The sequence below is a fragment of the Myripristis murdjan genome, chromosome 1, assembly GCF_902150065.1.
Source record: "Myripristis murdjan chromosome 1, fMyrMur1.1, whole genome shotgun sequence".
NCBI classification, from domain to species: domain Eukaryota; kingdom Metazoa; phylum Chordata; class Actinopteri; order Holocentriformes; family Holocentridae; genus Myripristis; species Myripristis murdjan.
Genome location: NC_043980.1, coordinates 27,789,724 through 27,810,757, shown reverse-complemented (window position 1 = coordinate 27,810,757; position 21,034 = coordinate 27,789,724). Strand labels below are relative to the sequence as shown.

General features: G+C 40.4%; 1 protein-coding gene across 1 annotated transcript; it reads right to left on the bottom strand.

The window, feature by feature from the left end:
• Positions 1-11,443: 11,443 nt before the first annotated feature.
• On the bottom strand, positions 11,444-21,016 carry cyp4v2a (cytochrome P450, family 4, subfamily V, member 2a). Its single transcript, XM_030062278.1, has 11 exons — positions 20,824-21,016; positions 20,438-20,550; positions 20,054-20,139; positions 18,764-18,954; positions 16,106-16,175; positions 15,861-15,987; positions 14,308-14,481; positions 14,048-14,150; positions 13,247-13,381; positions 11,933-12,112; positions 11,444-11,768 (listed from the first exon to the last, which is right to left on the bottom strand). The coding sequence occupies exons 1-11, from the start codon at positions 21,014-21,016 to the stop codon at positions 11,590-11,592; spliced, it is 1,551 nt and encodes a 516-aa protein (XP_029918138.1). The 3' UTR covers positions 11,444-11,589.
• Positions 21,017-21,034: the final 18 nt, after the last annotated feature.

The window sequence follows — 21,034 nt, the reverse complement described above, 5'->3', positions numbered from 1 at the left end:
TTTTTATAAATAACTACCAGATCTCAATGGCAATTAACTCAGTTTCCATTAAAAACAGGTCAGTTTTCCAGATATAGCCTGTGACATCAAATGTCATCAGCATGGGGTCAATTGTGTGATATTCTAGTTGGCTTGCATCCCAGAGTACACAACTCCAGTTGTATCAAGGAAATAATGAAATACATACACAGATGCATTTGGATTTCAGATCTCACTTATGTTTATTTCAATCACCAGTCCAGTGATATCTCCATAATTTCAATGCAAGGCCAAAATGAGAGTCAGCAGTGATTGTGATCCTGTCAATGTGCTTGAAAATGCATTCCAGCTATGGATATTTACAATGGAGGAATAAACAGGAAAAATTACAATAATGCCTAAATGGCAGTTACTGTTCATTACTCAGCTTTGTTGACTCCACATCCAAGTATGATGAAATTTGAAGCATTGCCCTTCATGAAAAGGTGAGAACGGGACTGGGAAATTGGAATGAGGAATGGAGTTCTGGTTGTACACTAAAGTCTCTTCACACTCCTTGCTCTTCCTCCATGTAATCTTCTCTTCTGCCCCTAACTCCATCCCTTCTCTACTGCATCCCCATCTTCATTTAATCTCCTCTGTCCCCTGTCCTCCAGACTGGCCCATCCATCTTCACCTGCCCCTTGGCTGTCTGAAGCCTTGCAAACTGAACAAACACAGCTCCAGCAGCTGAAACGAGGCGCCTGATGACCTGTCCCACCTTAAGTCTGTCCTCGTTTGCTTCGATTCTGCCATCCCAGCTGCCAAAGCAAATTCTTGCTGCTCCAAAATGAATGCCTTCCTGCGATATCGTAAAGCTATTCTCCACCTTTTCCTTCCCTCTTAATCCCTCTCCACATACTACCCCCTTCTCCCTTCTCCCAGGTGTTGAAAAGTACTTGAAAAGTACTTGATCCATTTCCTTATCCCTCTTCCTGGCCACTGCTGCTGATCTGATCCCTCTTCTTATCATCATTGTCCTCATCATCATCATCATCAACTCTTCCCTGATGTCCAGCTGTGTCCAGTCCGCCTTTAAGTTAGCCAGTTACACCTCTCCTCAAGAAGCCAACTCTTGACCCATTTTATGTCAACACTACAAGCAAGATATCCTTTTATTCTTGTCTCAAAGTCTTGATCATGCTGTCTTTTCTTAAGAATATTTTTTGGCATTTCTGCTTTATTTGATAGTCACAGTAGAGAGAGACAGGAGGGGACAGGGGAGAGAGAGCCTGGCAAGCGATCAGATTCAAATCCAGGATGCTGTGGTCAGGACTCAGGATTCAGTCAAGGTCGCTGTAGTGTTCACACAACACAACTTGATGTCTTGAATTGGGAATCCTTGAGTCATTGTGGTTTTCACACTACACGACTGAGAGACGGCATGGGGTCACACATGCCAAGATCTTTCACCAGGAGAAATCCCCAACAAGTCTGCCAGGTCTCCAAACTATGTTTTTTTCACAAAGACACGTGCAACATATGCTTGGAAGACGACCAAGTTGTAAAAACTGAAAACTTTGTGTGTAAGACAGTGTATTCTGATAGAAACTGTATTACTGCCCCCCTCCCACAAACACACAGACACACACAGTAAAAAGAGAGATGTAGAAGGGGAGTGTGTGTGAGAGCGAGAGCAAGAGAGAGAGAGAGAGAGAGAAATAATAAGACTGGGTTCAGGGAGCTGCTGCAGCTGACAGCAGAGGAGGAGTCCTGTGTCTTGCATTCTCGCTGGCTCATTGGTTGTATTGGCTGGTATGTGTCGGCAATGCATCAGCAAACCTCTCGGCTCGCGTCTTTGAACAGTCCACATATTGTGCTAGAGTGCTGATTTGCAAACACTGATTTTCAAACGCCAAGTGAAGCTGATTTGCCTCTGATCTGGGGCTTTTGTAGTTGAGCTCCAAAAACTGCCAGCAAGTGGAGAATCAGGACTAAAATCATGTGAACTAGGTATAAAGTGACACTGCAGCCCTCGCTGAGTCACAAGGACTCCACCCTCCTCAGGCTGCCTTCTTGTCCTCAGTCCTCATGTTGCTTGACCTGTCTCCTTGACACCCTCACAGACTTTGGGATCTGTGGGTAAGCATGTGCATGGTTCTTTAACTAACTCATCTGACTGCACTTATAAGGTTTCATGGAGAGCGTTTCTTTGTTCACCACACCGGAATCCCTCAGGGCTCAGTCCTTGGCCCTCTCCTACTCTCACTTTACATTAAGTCATGTGGCTCAGTCATCTCAGTCTCTCACCACTACTGCATAGACAATATTCAGCTGTTCCTCTCCTTCCTCCCTCTGGCATAGATCTCTGCATGCCTGGCTGACATCTCCAGGAGGATATTGTCCTATCACCTCAAGCTCAGCACTGAGCCCTAGCTACATGACCCATTGATGCTTGAGAAATGTTTGCATATTTTACCATTGTACTTATTGTAGGTCGCTCTGGATAAGAGCCATAACGATAAAATCAAGTGCTGATAATGTGTATTGATTGATTAGCTTAACCCATAAGAGAGATATTTATGTTTAATGAACTCATGTGGCTATATTAGTTTAAAATCTGTAATACTTGCTTAGTGTAATTTAAGGATACTCCGATTTTGTCCATGCAAGGAGAGAATAGCTAGCATAATAAATACAGATTGCTGCTCCGGTCAAAATAAATAACAAAATAGATTTGCTTTCCCCACATGCGTTGTTATTTTTTGTTAAGCATGGCTAAGAAAATGCTTTTCCCACAATGGTTTTGATTGCTGAGTCAGACAGAATGGGCATTTGACACATTCTTCTTCTGCATCTTATGCCAGTTCTGCGCTTGTGAAGTTTCACAACTTAGTCACTGAAGTAAAGGCAAGGAATGGGTTGAATAAAAGAGGGGTGAAAAGTATTGTTTTTTCTTTGCGATACTCTAACAATCTTTCACTTGAAGAAGTGTGATGTCGCATAGAATAGTAGCCCTGGAGTTGTTAAGTGATTCCGTGTCTTAAGCATAATACAACAAAGTGAATGTGAGCTGTCACAGAGGCCCGAATCTGGGCCTTCAAGGATAGTCTCCCTAATCATAATACCTCTTCGCTACTCTTAAAACCACTGCCTGCAGCCCTCAATATGGTGAGTAGTAACTGCTCTCTAGTTAAGCACCATTTTGGATGCGGCATTATGCTTGTTGCATGAAACTAATCCATTCCATTATTGCATTGAACCAAATAGTAGCTTTGGGGGCTTGTAGAAAAGCGAGTCAGTGAATGCTTGATGAGGTGCAGATATGCAGCACATGAAACCCCTGTGTGTCTCTGTCTCTTTGGTACAATTCAACATGGGGTTAGTAACTTGAATATACAGAGACATACAATTTTATGTATTCCATTATATAGATGGACACTTACTACATATAGTTCACATCATTGCAATCGTGACATGACTTGCCACAATCCTGACTTTGTGTATTTTCTGTTTCCATCGTGGCTGCGGTCACATAGTCAAAAAATGACATCCTGTGTCCATTCATAAACTCTTTTCCTTGACCTTGATTGGAAACATCATGAGGTCAAGGAAATATGTGAAGGAGAATTCATAAGCACATATAATTTCATACAATCACTTAGTGTGATTGTATGAAAATAATTGTTGTAATTCCTGCAAGATAGGTATAACATGTTAAGCTTACAAATCTACAACTGTAGGGGAGCGAGGGGTAGAACCTAACGTTTCAGGCCAAAGGCAAAAAAAATGTAGGATATGTAGGAGTTAGAGAACTCATTTTTTAATACAAGCAACATACACATCTCTGCTACAAATGAACACTTTAACTTTGTTTCTAGAAGCTACCATTTCTGTGGAATTTCACCCTAAGTGGAACTTAGGGTTACAACTTACCCCGCGTTAGTTTCTACCCCGCGCTCCCCTACATACCATCATTCTCATGTTTCAAACATGTTAAATTAACATCATCTGGCAAGAAACATCTCATATCTGTTTTCTTGAAAGAAAGACTTCTGTTTTATGGTGAATATTCTGATTAGAACGATTATAAGCCTATGCAAATAATAGCTTAAGAACCACCGTAAAACTCAGTAAACATTCTGAACTGGGAACGACCAAATGGTGGGTCACTTTAAATGTTGCTACCACAGGTAATTGTGGTTCAGCATTATCTACTTTTCATGTGTAAAAGATGGTCCAGTGTGTCCTGTGTTAAAGGAGATAGGAAAGAAAGCACTGAAGCACCTTTCCTTAACATTTAGAGAATTCGACCAGCTCTTATCATGGCTGCCACTGATACTTGGTTAGGAACCTTCCTAAGCAAAAAAGACAATTCTACTTCCCTGCACATCCGCCCTGCATCAGTCTCATCAGCCCTGCCCCGTTCCCATTGTTCTCCCCAGCTCATCAGCTCCTTGCCTGATCTGCTGTCTTGCCACCTGTTCCTTGTTGTTTCATTAGTCCAGTTGTGTTTAAATCCTGTTGGCATCTCAGTCTTTGTTGGATCATTTGTTAGTCTTGCCTGCCCTGTGCCCTGGTCCCAAGTTGCTGTGTTGTGCCTGCCTCCAGTTTGTAATAAATCATTACTCGTCGGTTCCTTTTCGCCAGCTGTCTCCTGCATTTGGCTCCATCTGCTCTGCACCACCTAACAACCTCGAATATCCAAAACCAATGAATTTGATGGAGAAATGTCATCATAAACACTTCTCAGCTCGCAGTGCATTATGTTATGTTGTAATGCTGGGTTCAGTGTCACAGATTGACGATTTGACAATTGCTGTCTGACTTCTCAAGTACCCTCCATCCTGTCATAGCTTATCACGTTGTGAATGTAATACCTATAATCCCACATTCTGTTACACTAGCATGTCATTAATGTGTGCGACCTGTCCTTGACTTCTCATCAGCACTTTCAGTAAATTGTTTTGACCCCAAACCTCAATCCAACACCCTCATTTACCCATGTATGATTTAAACCTGTGTGTGAAGCATGTCCAGTAAACCATTTTGGTTTAAAAGACACAAGAGTACAGGAGGATTATTTGGGAATCACGTTTCCTCAAGGAATAGGCAAACTAACAAGTGAAATATTGAATTGTAGATGGGTAGTAAGTCTACCCCACTGCACTAAAATTGGGGCCATGGCCCGCATTCCAAATAATTTAGTTGTGATATTAAGAATTGGTATACTTCAAAGGAACTCAAGAATGCATAGCCTTGGTGCCTTAAGCAATATGTGTGCATGCACCTCGAAGTCGTGTCTAACCAGTCTAAAGTGTGTGAGTTGCTCACATGTTTCTATGGGAACAGTAAAGATGACTGGCAGGTGGCTTTATTTTAACCCCAGAAAACAGTCCCTCTATCTCTATGACTGTGGTACCCACAGTTCTTAATTCTGGGAGACAAATTATCCTGTTGCTGTGATCATCGTCTTTCATTGATCTTCATTTTCAATTTATCCTTACTGCAGAAGTTTGCTCTTACATTTTCACATAGCCCACCAGCTAATTTGCTTTCCCTCTGTCTCCCCTTTTACTCTCTCTCTCTCTCTCTCTCTCTCTCTCTCTCTCTCTGCCTAACTCTTTCCATACTAAATGACACTGAACTTATTTGAGTTTGATTTTTAATAGGGGAATTCATTTGATGTGAAAATTGAATGAATGGAAGGTGGAAAAAATGTGAGGACCAGGGAGAGTAACTGTAACTGCTAGTGGGTGGTATGTGTGTGCAAGTGTGTAGGCGGGTGTGTGTGCGTGCATGCATGCGTGCGTGCGTGCGTGCGTGTGTGTGTGTGTTTGTGTGTATAGAGATAGGTTTGTGACATGAAGCTCCAGCATGGTGCTCAGTCAGATCCAGGAATCCTGTCACATCATGTCCTCCTCACCACAAGCCTCTGTGTGCCGTCTTACAGCACACAGATGTAGATGTAACTACTACACTATGTTATTAATACGTTGTGTGGTGTACTGAAACACCTGTTTTAACTTACTGTTTTTATTGTCACGGGTCTTAAAGATCTAATGATCCATTTTCCATGCCTGCAGATTCATTTTCAAGATAATGGAGGTCATACAGATGGATTTGATGGATGCAACGTGATGAGATGTGGATTGTAAAAAGTTATATTCCTTTGTGTGTGTGTGTGTGTGTGTGTGTGTGCGGGCGCGCACGCGTGGGCACACAGTGAGGCATTCATCTGAAATTATTCATCTGAAATCAGTTTGAAAGCTGAAAGAAAAGTTTGAAAGGAAAGCTTGATTTGACTCTAATCAAAGTTGTTTTTGGTGAAATTATCTTGATTGAAAATCATCTGCGATAAACACTCAATACTCAATAACGGTTATTCTCTCCGTAAGTGATGCAGTCCAAGCAACGTCAAGCACACTTGGAGGAAAATTCAAAGAAAATAGACCATCATCCAATGTGATGAGTAGTTTCTGTGCCTCTGTCATTGTTTTGGCATTGGATTGGATTATAGGCTGTACACAAAAAGTGTCAATGTTGCTTTTAGTGGATAGGAAAGAAACGATCGGAGGCAGACTGATGGGGGCCCACCTCCACCAGACTCACCTCAGTTTACATAAATATTGTATTCCCTCTGCTGACAATCAATAAATTTGAAAAAAAAAAAAAAAAAAAAAAAAACATAATTGGGAAAAGCCAGCAGGTTTAGTTGGTCTCTGAATAATCTTGTCCCATGAAGAGACCTCCCGACTGTCTGCACACCTCTGTCAAAGCATTTTCCACAGGAGTGTCTCAGTCAAAGGGCAGTGTTTTTATATTTGTTTTTATAAGCTGTATAGGCCAGAACATAGCCTGTCCATAGCAGGTGAGGCATGCAGTATAAGTTACCATGGCAACCAAGCAAGGTTAAACCCCTCCCTAGCCCCTTATTCACACTTCATAGTACAGCGCTCTGGTCCCTTGTGGCTGGGGAAGGAATTACAACAACACAATTGAGTTTTGGTTGAGTGCTCTGAGGCTGCCATCTCCCCCCTGCACTCACTCTAGTGTTTCTAAGGCCTGGGACACACCGAGCCACATTCACAGAGCTAGTGCCGACCTATGCTGACGGTCAGATTGCTTTGCATCACCTGTAAACATACCACAAAGTGTAGAGCTGATAGCTGACATGCAGGTATGTAACTCTCTGTCCCAGGAGATGGCAGTAGTCTCAAAAAAAAAAAAAAAAAAAAACAATCCTTAAGGTTTGAGATTGCTGAGAGCAGTGTTTTCTCATGATCATTTTCTCTGAATCTGTTAAAAGGGTCTCACACGAATATCCAAATGAAATCTCTGAATACGTATACAAATCAAGAATATGTCTGATGTGCTGATGCAAAGCTGCAGCTGGCATTGGCATCGTCAGTCAGAAGGTCTTCTGCTTGTGAAAGAAGTTTTGTTTACCGCAGCTAGAGTTTGTCAGCACAAAATCAACACAACTGGGTTCTCCTCTCACACTCTGATGTGCTTAGGCTGTGTGTGTCAGGGGGTTAAAGGAATATGGAAGTTTGCTAAAACATTAGCCTGTGCACATGTTACTTTGTGTGATGTAAAGTCAATAAAAGTCATTCACATCAGTCACTTCTGTAGCTGCATTGTGAACATTGACAGTTTCCATGTCAGTTATCTCCTTATTCACGCCATTGTTTTTTCTCAAACTGGGGCTCAAAAATATACATCCAAGTTCATCATAAAGCAGGTTAAAACAAACTTGAAAAAGGCTGTCAAAAAAGAAGTTGCAGGTTCCTTTAGGTTGAGTGTGATTGTATTAGGTCTGTCTTGTTTCCATGGGAGAATATCACAGGCAGCTATGTAATGTTATTTGCACATTCAGGAACAAACTAAACTAACCAGCAGTCCTAGTTTAAAGTACAGCTCCTGGCATGCAGGAGCAGTTTGGGCAGTTTCCAGTGCTCCTCTGCACACACTCATTTCTCACCCCCTCCTCACAGTTTCTGTGAAAACTGCACTCCAAAGTACAAATAAACAAGAATAGAGAGAGCTCGAACAATGACCGGGGCAGTGGAGGTGCTGTTCGCTGCTCACAGATTTATGCTTCAAGACTGGAGATAATTATGTTCATTATTTTACTTAACTTTATTCAGTTCACTTCTTTGCACATTTATCAAAATTTCTTAAAAGTGCAGTTAGGCCAGCTGACCAGTTTCCAGATTAGTTCTTGGTGTCACATTCATTAATAGCTATAAAAATATAACTGTCATTATAAAGAAGCAGGGCATTGTCACAGATAACACTCCTTAAGACTGTACACATTAAAAAAAGAAAGACACAAAAAATTATTTTGCATGCAATATACAGTAGAGCTGTCTCATATAGCAACATGAGGCATGAGGCTCTGAGGGCAGACACATTGAAGTAGACATATAAGATGCCATTAAAAATGTATTCTCATATTTTGGAAGGTGGTGTTAGCGCTCTTCTTTGCCCACCACCCCTTCCTGTCTTCCAAAACATTCCCACACACACACATGCACACATTTAGAAAAAGGATACGTTGCTGCCTCACTCTGGACACCAATTTTCACAGCCCTGTATTAACAATCAGTCAAGTGACAAGGGCAGGGTGTTTTAGGGCAGATCAGTGATAGTTATTTTGTAATCCATTATTAATCTCTTGTTTATCAGAATGGGCCCCTATCTCTGACTGCAATCGCTCATGATGCAGTCAACAACATTTCAGTTTGAGGCCCTTAGCAGAAAACATATCATCATTTTGTGCCTTGAAGTTATTTCATTTATTTTCATCACAGAGCCCAAAGGAAGACTGAGGTGAAACTCCCCAACATTGCTTTTGGAGTTTCATGTTACGTTGTCATCATCATTTACATTCTTATTTCAAAGCTGTTCATTGCTCTTCATTGCTTTACATACAGTGCATTCAGAAAGTATTCAGACCTCTTTCACTTTTTCACTTTTGTTATGTTGCAGCCTGATGCTACAAGCTTTTAAATGCATTCTTTCTCTCAGTAATCTACACCCAGTAACCTATAATGACGAACTGAAAACAGAATTGTAGAAATTTTTGTAAATTTATTAAAAAGGAAAAACTGAAATATCACATTGATATAAGTAGTCAGACCCTTTGCAAAAAGACTTGAAATTTTGCTCAGGTGCCACCCATTTGTCATGATCCCTGCAAAATAACAAAAATGAAAAAAGTGAAGGGGGTCTGAATACTTTCTGAATGCACTGTATGTGTGGTGTGTTTTATTCCAACAGTATTTTTTCCTGTCAAAAGCTAAGGTATTCAAGTGACATGATAGTGACAAACATCTATCTGAGTCAAAAAACTCAATATGGCTTGCTGGCCTCTCTAGTGGTTTCATATACTTATTTTGATGAAATGGTGCACAGGCTTGGAAAAGCCCCATGTGATTATTTCTAGTGCCAGTTAAAATGACACTCCTGTCCTTAGCCAACTGTGCCGGCGGCTAAACCTGAGTGTTTGAAAAATGCAAAGTGGCAATTAAATGCATTACTCTGTGTGAGGACAAGTTGTTACCCAGGGAATTAATATTCTTGCTTGTTGGTGGAATGGTTATATTTTAGACAAAAAAAAAAAAAAAAAACAGAAGATTTCCTAATGCTGGAGCTTTTTTCATCTTTGATGTAAGTAACTAAAATGTTAGTACAAATGATTGTGTACTGTAACTTAAAGTTAACTTAAAGTTAATTGCATGAATTAAATTAATGAGAAACACTGTATCTACAGAATAAGGCAGATAAGGCTCCATCCACATGCTGAACTGTATACCGCACAGCACAACATTATATATCTATCTATCTATCTATCTATCTATCTATCTATCTATCTATCTATCTATATATATATATATATATATATAGCCTCACAGAGCCTCATAGCCTGCCTGTTTATTGCATGGTATACATTTGTAGAAACAACTTTTAATACTGTGTAATGGAGGTCAATTCACAAAATCATGAACTCAGTCTTAGCAGAAGCTCTTTCATCCAGGCCATTTATGTGAGATTCTCAGATAAATGAACTCTTCGCTTCATTTGGAGCTCAGGCACATCAACTCCATCCAGCCATCGATTAGAGATATCCTCAATTATTCAAACAATAGCATCGGAAAAGAGCACACAATTCATCATCAGTCATGTCATTTTGGTGTTAGGCAATGACCCTTGCAGGCAGGCCAGCTAAATCATCCCATGACGTTATTGATGGGGTCATTTGAGACTGCTCCATGCTATTATTACTACTTTGTTACCATGGATCCTTTTGACCTCAATGTGATTCAGTAAGTAAAGGGTTTGGCTTATTATTAAAATCAAAAGGCAGAATGTGCTCCCATGAGCTCCAGCCATGTTACTGATGCCAAGTCAAGAATGCAAGTGATTCTCAAGAGTGCATTCACTGAAGACACATTTGACCAGGGTTAGATTAGTAGAGTAAAAAAAAAAAAAAAAACTCAACTCTTTAAAAATGGAGAGACAGAAATGCAAATAGAGATGTAATATCTAATACCAATCAATATTTAATAATATCGACTAGTTTCCTACAAGTCAAGCTCCATTGATTACTCTTTTTGCTTTCCAAGAATCATGCACACATTTATATATTTTTTAATGCAAACATGTTTTACATATGTAAAAAAAAACATGTACATAAAATCACAACTTGGAAAAATTATTATGAAATAAAAATAAATCAACAAGAAGGAGAGAAACCAATGACCAGTGGACAAAAAAAGTGGACAGAAGTAGGTGGACAGAACTTTAAGAGCTGCAGCATGGTGTCATGCAAGGTGAACTTGTAGCCTTGGGCTCTGTCTCTTTAACATTAGACTTATGTTTGCAGTGTCAAAAAAATGCAAACATGGTGTGTTTTGCAAAGTTAGAAATGAATGGCTACACATTAATAGTAATGCAGTTACTTATTGTTAATTCATCACAATATACCCTATCTCTATCTTTCTATAAACATAAGAGAGAACATTTTTAAGCATGGTGTAAATTATTTTCTGCACCATCATGTCTTCTATGCTTGCAACTGTTTTTGAAGGGAAGGGAAAAAAAACAACACAAATGAGAGTAAATGGTTGCTGAAAAAACTTGCTCACTTGCTCTTGCTGCAGTATAGGTATGATCTGTCATAAACACAGCCTTAAGCAAAACAAATGCTAGTCTTTGTCTTTTGCTAAAAATTTCAGCAATCTGCCACCAACCAGCACATTATGCGACACACTTACGTCAAGCACTTGCAAGAGGAAAAACATGTTTGTCACAAAGTGTACTTTGGGTTAGTTTGCCCTGTTTGAGCCTCTGTAAAAACTGGCAAAGCAAGATGGAAGCAAACATAAAACTGTGACCCACTCTTATGTATATTAAAACACTTCTAATCTAATTCTAATCTAATAATCTACTTCTAACTTTATGAAATCCCTACGATTCTTCATTTCTGCTTTTTATACACTACTGAAAAGCATGTTTATGAATATTATATCCCATTTCTCTCTTTGACTCATTTAAAATCCTGCACACTGCTCTTTTAATTTGACAATAGTGAGAGGCTTTAGAACAACAGAGAGAGTGCAGGCACTAGTGTGATGCAGCCTGGGTCTTTCTCCGTTCCAGTTTGATCCAGATGCCCTTCTCTGGTCGCAGGATGAGCTCCCCGTGTGGCCGCAGGTCTTCACGTTTCTGACAAGCTTCAATGTCAAAGTAGCGCAGAATGGAGGCCAAAATCACTTTTTCCTCCATTATTGCAAAGCGCTGACCTGAGGAGCATTACAAAGGGAGAGGGGAATTTCAAAAACTACATTGATATTGATACCCACCACTCATAAAGACACACACACACAACCAAAAGATTAATTAAAAGATTCGATTTAAGACATTCTGCTCCTAAAACAAGACAGATCTAATGAACTCTTGTAATTACCAATACAGTTGCGGAGTCCAGCAGAGAAGGGAATGTAAGCATACGGATGCCTCCCCGCTGAATTCTCGGGCAGAAAGCGGTCTGGCTGGAACTCCTCGGGGTTCGGGAAGTAGCGTGCATCACGGTGCAGAGCGTAGGGTATTATGATGGCATTGGCACCTCTGGGCACCTTGAACCCACCTACATAATTATACAACTGCAGTTTAGTTGTAAAAAATGGTCCTCATTTAGATGCAATACACAAATACATGCAAAAATAATGAAACAAGCATGACTTAAGAAACTCAATGCAGTTTGTCTTGTAAACACACTTGGTTTTACATACATTCAAAAATTCACACCAAAAAATACTGAGGCCTAATAAACATGTTGAATACACTTCCTGCCTCAGTGGACATTTGTAAAACCTTATTTTGGAATATTTTGGAAGTTGCCTTGCTTAAATGGGTATGTGTAATATGTCACCCCGTGCTCATGGCATTTTGGAAGTACACATTTAAAGTTAAAATGATAACTTGTAGTAATATGATATATGGGGATTTAGGAAGATACCTACTATGCATTGGTTTTCAAATTATTCATTTATTGGTTATTGGGGGAGTTTGTTGAATGGGAAGAAAACTAAGCTCAGCCAGGTAATCTGTAATTGTTTATTCAGTTTGTATATCTCTGGAACATATGTATCGCCATGGATGACATTTATTCAGCAAATACTGGATAAATGTGGTTTCTTCTGCCTTTGGTTGGATCAGAGGTGCCATCATATCAAATGGCTGAAGCTAGCAGTTGAGCAGGGGTTAAAAGATCAATTTTGGCACAAGTGGCATTATGAGCTCCAGAGTATGCCATCATGTGATTTTCCTACCTTAAGTCTGCCTGCCTGAGGGATGAGTACCATGTTTTGTTTGAAGGTAAAAACACAAGCATTACAAAGAACAGAAAGAAGTAGGTGCAAAAACACGTTGTAAACCATTCGTCTAACTCATATCACTATTACAGACAGATAAACAAGAGCGGTATGTAAACTTGGTGCCTTTTTGAGTGATGTTGTTTCAATGACTTAGTGTTAAAGGTATCGTCATTTACAACCGTACTGTTGTTTTGTTTTCAGTTTGTGCTCCATGCCCCGATGTGTGGTCTAGAGAAAATAAATGAAAATCTGAAATCTGAAAATCTGAGTGCTCGTTAAACAGGTTCCTTAGTGTGCACTACAGTGCCACCGGTGGTCACAAACAACACTGGGTACCGTTTTAATACGCATCACTAATTGAGGTTTGCATTAAAAAAAATCAGTGTGTCACTTGCATAACTCACTGATGTGGCAGTCTTCACAGATTCTCCGGGCAAAGAAAGGCACAGAGGGAAACAGTCGCAGGGATTCTTTGATTACACACTCCAGGTATTTGAGCTTCTTCAGGTCCTCAGTGTTAATGGGCCGCTCAGACGTACCTTATAGCACAAGAGACAGGTGGAAGAGCAGAACAAGGAACCGTCCTCTTTGGTCTGTGTTCCAGTTTCCTACTGTGGCACTTTATGCAGTGCAATCCATATCCCCGGACATTAACCAGCTTCCTTCTGTCTAGATAAGAGCTATACACATTGAATTATTCCAGCTACACACTCAGTAAATGTGCTGCGTTAACTGAATAAAAAAAACACCTCAAACTGTGATAAGGTAATGTATGCACCACTGAACAACAAATTATGGTCTTGTTACTAGCGTTTTGCATGGAGGAAAGAAGTATCACATTAATATTCTGGACAAAATGAATGTTTATACGCTTGAGGACAGGTTTAGATTGCTCTTTCCATTGCAATTTGAACTGGGGCAAACTTGCATGTGTTATTGCTAGAAGGCCATCTAGCTTACGTCATAGAGAAATGCAGTGGAGGCCAAGTTAAGTCCATACAGAGCTGAAAATAATTCAATTATTCCCCATACATTTTGGCAAGGATTTTCTGGGCTATTATCCCATGTATGAGCTCCCTTTTGACTTGTGAAGATCAAATGAATCTCAACAAAGATGAGTCAAAAGGCCTCCGGTCAGGAAAATAAATGATGTCATGAAAGTGAGAAGGTGGGCGCTGACAGGGGAGCGGGCATGTTGCCATTACCAAAAATCTCCTGAAGCTCTTGTTGAACTTTCCTCTGAACCTCAGGGTGGGAGCCCAGCAGATGTATGGTCCAGTTTATAGCGGCTGCTGTGGTGTCGTGACCCTGCAAAAAAACGATAATGTGAAAAAGAAAAGGTAAATGCATAATCAAAATGAAAAAAAACACACACACACACACATAATTTAGGAGGGTTTAGTGTCATTCATTCATGCACAAACACATTTGCACGCACACAGTTGAACAGGTGATAACTACTAACTCTAAACATGAAGGTGTCCACTTCCTCCTGGATGTCCTGGTGGCTCAGCTTGTTGCCGTCCTCATCTGTCGTCTTTAAGAGCATGTCCAGGAAAGCTCGTCTCTTCCACATGCCCTGGTCAGATTCGCTGTCTGATTCAATGTAGGAAATGTAATCTGCTCTTTCATATATCACCTGGGAAGAAAGTTAAAGTGGAGTTTTGTCCTTAGGCAGCCTCTTCTGCTTGTTCTCCATCTCACTGCTATTTGTTACGGAGAATGAATTCAGATTTAGGCAAAATAGTTCATGTGAAGTAAATTATGTACTTTATGTATGTGCTTAAAGAAATGTGTATATTCCTTTAACAATCATACAGTATATCTGCTTATGTTTATCACTTAAATTATGTCACCACTTTTTATTCCATAATCATGTATGTTCTATGTTCAGATTTTGTTATGAGAGCTCACCGTGTGTGTTGGTGTGCTGAAAACAGAGACACTCCCAGACTACAGTGTCCTCGCTATACTTTGTTTTGTCTCTGGCTGTGGCGAGACTGCTGTGTTTAGCAAACTGAGGTCCGCGCATTAGGGATAGGGTTGAAGTTTTCCTTTTTAACCCATTACACTCACCACTTTGTATCTAATGGCCTAATAAGGAGACAGGAAGGTCTTATTTTTCTGCTCAGCAACAGTTGTAACCAGTGAGAATTTAATCAAGCCACATATGTTATGACTTTCCCCACATTCTTTGAATTAGCCTACACTAGCAACTGTGAGATAGTTGGTGTGTTGCTTTTTCCATATTGCAATATAAAAGTGCAAAGAAAGACTTAAACTGTTATTGAAGAATTCCATGACAATCCAGCGATGAGGAGGGAAGCTCTAACCTGAGTGCTGCCTGCCCACAAGGAAACCGGTTCCAGACGTGGAGGACTCTAGGAGCTTGCAAACCTCTACTAACAGCAAACTGTTTTTCTGAGACACCCACAGATATTCCTCGTTGGCCAACAGACACCAGTAAGTGATCCGTTAAATTATATTTGGCAATACTGTGAACAGCCAAGTGAGTCATAAAATTCATGGTGTGGGGTCATAGCCCTGGAAAGGCCTTGGATTTTGTAAATCCCCTGTAGGTCTAGAACCTACTCTACTATTAGATATCGCATTTCCTCTTATTCTAGTTGTTTTTACAGTGTTAAGTGAATTGCACTGAATAGAGTGAAATGGCTGATTTAAAAAAGAAAGAAAATCCTCTCTGGGTCTCTGATGTTCTGAGCAAGTGCAGGCAAGGTGTGTGTGTGTGTGTGTGTGTGTGTGTGTGTGTGTGTGTGTGTGTGTGTGTGTGTGTGTGTGTGTGTCTGTGTGTCTGTGTGTCTGTGTGTCTGTGTGTCTGTGTATGTATGGGGGGGGGGGGACCACATGACTGAGTTACTGTGCCAGTGTCACAGTAATTGGTAAGAGAACTCTAATCTATCATACATTGATTAGATAAACATAATGTATAAGCAGCCAGTGTATTTGTATTTCACAGGGCTTTTTAAACCTCTGCGTACTCAGCTCTCTGTCACTCACATTGGATGTGAAGGAATGGAGGATTTTGAGCCTCTTGTTGTGCTCCCAGCCCTCACCAAAGCAGTAGTACATAAAGTCAGGCCAAAACCAGGGCATCCTCTGTCTGCGAGTGATAATGTCACTCATTCTAAGGGGAACAGAGACAAACAAATAGGTTATCCATCATGATTGTCTTTGGTGTGTGTGCATAAATCTGGTATTAAATTTTAATTAAATGACAAAAAAAAAAAAAAAAAAAACCTCACTTGTACACACTCCGAACATACTCTGAATCATAATTACTTTGGGCATAAATTTTCTTTCCCATGGCCGTTTCTGAAAAAAAGAAAAAAGAAAAAAAGGGAGTAACACAATTGAAAGGGTGTTATGTGAAACACCATGGTGGGATTGATTCCAGATAGCATATCCTATGCATCCTAATTTCATGAATCAAAGCACAGCATAAATTGTGGTTAAACATTGTGCATTTTGGAAAAGGGTGGGTTTGAGATCAATTTGTTAACAGTGGGTGTGGTAGGTGCTGTTTTACACTTAACCAATCAACTATCCTGTTATTCCTCCCAACACACACAGTAACATGTTATACAATAATTTAAATTTCAGGGAGCAGTCCACATTCACTCAAGTTAAAAATTTCCCCCAAGAAGAAACAGATGTCCTTGTGCAGGATGTGCAGAATTGCCAAAAACGTATTTATGGCACTGTAAATAGGGCACTGAGGGCTGATGGTGTAAAATTGTCTAGGAGGAGATAACACGTTTAATCATTGATTCCAAAAGAACCCTTGCCCAACACTGGAAACGGTTCAATGATATCAGAAGGAGAGCAAAACATAAATTAGTTGTGAACTGCTGAGAAACTGCGGCAACAGGAGGGGTCATCCGCCAGCCAGTCTCTCACTGGTCAAGGACGAGGCTGCATGCACAATCCCAAGAGAATGTATAGCAGAAAGTTTTGGGGAACGAAAGTTGGTTTTTCAGGTGCATAACTATATACTGTACTCTGCTATGTACCATTTCAAGTTACGATGATGACACATCTAGCTGATACTGTAAGATAGTAAGCTTACACACAGTTTTTGATAAGAGATAGATTGTCTGATGTGTTAATAAGGCTTAAAACATAGACAAGGACATTTAAATGACTGTGTAATTGTTACATGTCATTTTCTTACAGGATATGTTTGGTATTTTTCAACACAGGCCATACTAAAATGTTGATAACAATCATTTGTAATTGTACACGGCATAACCTCACCGCTACCTTTAGTGAAATGAGAGAAATGAGAGAAACTTGCCATTCACCTGCAGTGATCAACTCTCAACTGGTCAACTGATCAACTGGTGCTTTATAGCAAGTTTTATTTAGCATTTACAATAATACATTTCCATGCATACATCAACACAGTTCTGCTGCAATTCTGTTCTGCAATTTCCACCTTGTAAATTTCAACATGTTGATGCTCTTTCCTTTGGTGTCACCGTTAACGGCAGGTTGTTGCCAGTCAGTAGTCGGGCTTGACACGACCAAATGAGGTGACAAAAATAAAACATGAATGGAAAAATGTGAGCGTGCTGCACTGTTGACCAGAGGCCTGTATCACGAAGCGGGATTAAGGTGTTAGCGAGATCACGTCAGGCTCAACTCCGGATTTTCTGTATCACAAAGCTGGTTCACCTCTGATCGGGATAGAAAACCTGTCCTAATCCTATCCTGAGAGCTAGCCTGCTCCGGGGCAGGCTAACTTTCAGGATAGGATTGAATCCTACATAAAGCACCGCCCCCTGGCCAATCAGCTGTTTGCCAAACCGTGGCCTGTCCAATCATTGAGGATCCTGGAGAGCATTACGGCGTGAAAGGATTTTCCTTGACCGATCAAACCCGTTAGATTTTGCTGACGACTCTCTGTATGAGAGAAAGGATGTAATGTAATGTATGTAACATGAAGCAGCACTTCAGCCTGGCTAACAGCTGCCTGCTATACACAGCTGACATTCTGTAGGAGAGGAAAACACACGAGAGATCATTAAAGGAAAACTGATAATCAAAAGTATTTTTAGAGGTGTTTCACAACATTTTAGGGACATTTAAAATGGCACTATTAATTAGCTCGAAATATTTTTGGGGGGCAAATTATTCCTGTGTGAGAGAATGGGCCTGATTGACAGCTGAGGGGTTACACGTGGGGGAATTCAACTATACCTGTCATACATGTGGACTTGATGTGGACTTGAGCCACTGATGTGTAATTTGCGCATTTATGCAGTCGGCAATTCGTTGCCAAGCATTCCGCCTTCTCTTGGGGGCAGCCGCGGTGTTCAATTTAGTGTGTAGATGTTGTTTTCCTCCTCATACTTTTCCAGTCTAGTACGCTGCTCCTCCTCATACTTTTCCAGTAGGCTATAATACGCTGCTCCTCCGCCGTGACATACGCTGTGCTTTTTTCCCTTGTGGTTCATGTTTGTGATTGGTCGGCTGCCTCAGACTCCGCCCCTTATACGTGCACGTTCACGGCTCTTGATGAGGCAAACCTGGATCGAGTGAGCGAGTTGATAACCAGCGTCGTGATACCGCTTATCCCTGATCACCATGATCTCGATTAGTGTAGCCGGATAGGTCTGGCTAATCCAGCGAAAACTAAGCTTGCTTCGTGATACAGGCCTCTGGTCCAAGCAGGTGAGTGTTGTTGGGTACAAATTGCAGTCATCTGTGGCAGCAACATTGCACACCCACTACTGCACCCCTCCTCCCACCACAGTGCACAGTGTGGAGAACTGCACTTCACCAAAATGTCACTTCACCAGCAAGTGGCTGTGCCTTGCACCATGGGCCTATACAAAACTAATGTGTCTGCAGATAGAGGTAACAAGTACTCCATACACATCACATATATACATACTCACCACAGATGATGTCCAGGGCACACAGGGTGATGTGATTGAAACAGTTGAAGGGGCCTTTCCCTGCTTCCTTCTCCAGCTTCTCCACCAGGACCTCTGCCTGCTCATTCATCACCTCCAGGAAATCCGTCAGGATCGAGAAGTGAAAGGTGGGAGTCAGCATCTTCCTCCGCTGACGCCACTTATGCCCAGTGCTGATCGAAAGAGGAAGGTCAGAGAGGATCAGGATGACAGGCAGGAAGAGGACCATGGTATATAAGGGTAGACACAGCAAATTGACTGGGGCACTCATTATATTGTAGCCTGTACCAAACAGCTCATCAGAGATACACCAACTATCAGGAATGGGCTGGAATCACACTCACAAATCACCAAGCACTACATATGCTCAGGATTGTATGCTGTATATCTTACATTATCATCATAACAACTCAGTTATTAACATATAGTATACACTGGCAGACATGCTACAGGGTCAACAGGGCCTCATATTTGGTGCAAGAGGATAATGTAGGGCACAAAACAGGTGACTACACTGATCACTATATCAGTTTATTTTGATCCTTACTTGTGCAAACACTGTGAGTGTGACTGAGATAAGAAATAATAATATAGCTAGTTTGCATAACAGTAAAAGTAATAGTATTACAGTCACTTCCCTAAATTTGGGTGCCAGCTAATCATGGAAAGGATGTACTGTACAACAACAGGACTGGGAATACAGGTCAGACCAACTATACATGGATCCCAGAGTGCATGTGCCTGCAGAGCTCATGCAGGGCTGACTGGGTTTGGCAGTGGCTTTTGGTTAGAAGCTGCTGATACAGCATTTACTGGCATTTTTTAGGCTAAGTCCCAGCCATTTTGCACTATGCTTTGGTTAATTTCCACTTATAGTATGGACAACATGGAGCTGATCATAGACAGAGGTGAGGGGATTCCCATATGTGACCATTTGTATGAGACTTCATCATTAAATTAATTTGCTGTTTAAAAATTAAAGCATTAAAACCACTTTTTACAATTTCAGCAATTGGTTCACAAACTCATAAATAAATTCTTTCACCACCGTAGATGACTACAACATACCTATGGCAACAGATTGCCAATTTATACTAAATGCAGACCTATATCATTGGCGAGTGTGTATGCATAGAATGTATAATGTATTATGTTTTTTGTTCTCTTCTTCCAGTTTTGCTCCTCTGTGTTCTGCTCATGATTTTGAAAGAATTTGTTATCCTTAGGTAGAAAGAGTAGAGGACAAATAATTTTTTTTTGGGTGGTACTTACCTTGTTAGCAGACCAGTTCCAAGCCAAGGTTGGAGGAACGTGTATGCATAGGATTTGTCCATATGAACTGGATTGTTCAGAACAGTCTATAAAAGGCATTTGGTTCAGTCAATGAACATGCAATACACAGTAATTATTTACACTACAGTACAAAACTAAAATAATGCAATTTATTGTATAGTAATTGTGCAGGTTATTTCATAATCTTTACAGAATTATTGATGGTTGTGTGTGTACACACTCTGACTATCATTGTGTTGCATTTGCAGTTATTAAAGCAGGCTGAGGGTACATAAATAAAAACTAATAAACCTAAATAAATAACAAATAAACCAATTATGTATTTAATTTTGTAAATGTATAATACTCTATAAGTAGGTATACCTCAATAGTTTCAGCATGGAACAGAATCACAAATGGGACTGGTCCAATCCACATTTTCAGCAGGGGTTTATCCCGGAATTCATTTGTGTAACCAACAATTTGACAAAAGAAATCTGAAAAAAAAAAACAAAAAAAAAAAAACAAAAACGTAGTGGTCAGTTAGTCATTTACTTGCTCACTAGCAAATCAGTTAAGTAAAAAAATTGTATTGTGCCCCATTATATACAACTGTGCATTGACAAAAGCGTCATTAACAAGCCTGGGCTTATGCAGTCTAGCAGCTTGCTGATTCATGCCACAATCACCCTGTGCCAACTGCATATTTTGAAATAGTATGTCTTTTTACATTCCTCTCCATTCTAATATCCACTCCTCTGCATTCTTACCTCCAGAATTGGCTTTGAATTGCAGTGCATTTCCAATGATGGGGAATGTTCCTCCAAGCTCTGGAATAGGCTTCATTTCAAACCATTTGTGCAGGTGTTTACTAAGCAGTCGGTAGGTGATGTAGGTCAGAATAGCAATAAAGAGGCTAATTCCAAGCAAAATTGTTGTATAGACACTTGCTACAATTGCCATCTTTTTGCAGTAAAAATG

Excerpts from the sequence above, each read along its gene's own strand:
- cyp4v2a (XM_030062278.1), bottom strand. The coding sequence starts at position 21,016 with ATGGCAATTGTAGCAAGTGTCTATACAACAATTTTGCTTGGAATTAGC. Across the intron at positions 14,482-15,860 it reads TCCATTCCTTCACATCCAAT|GTGATATATGAAAGAGCAGA; the intron begins GTGAGTGACAGA and ends CTTTCTTCCCAG. Across the intron at positions 13,382-14,047 it reads AGAGCTTCAGGAGATTTTTG|GTACGTCTGAGCGGCCCATT; the intron begins GTAATGGCAACA and ends TTGTGCTATAAG.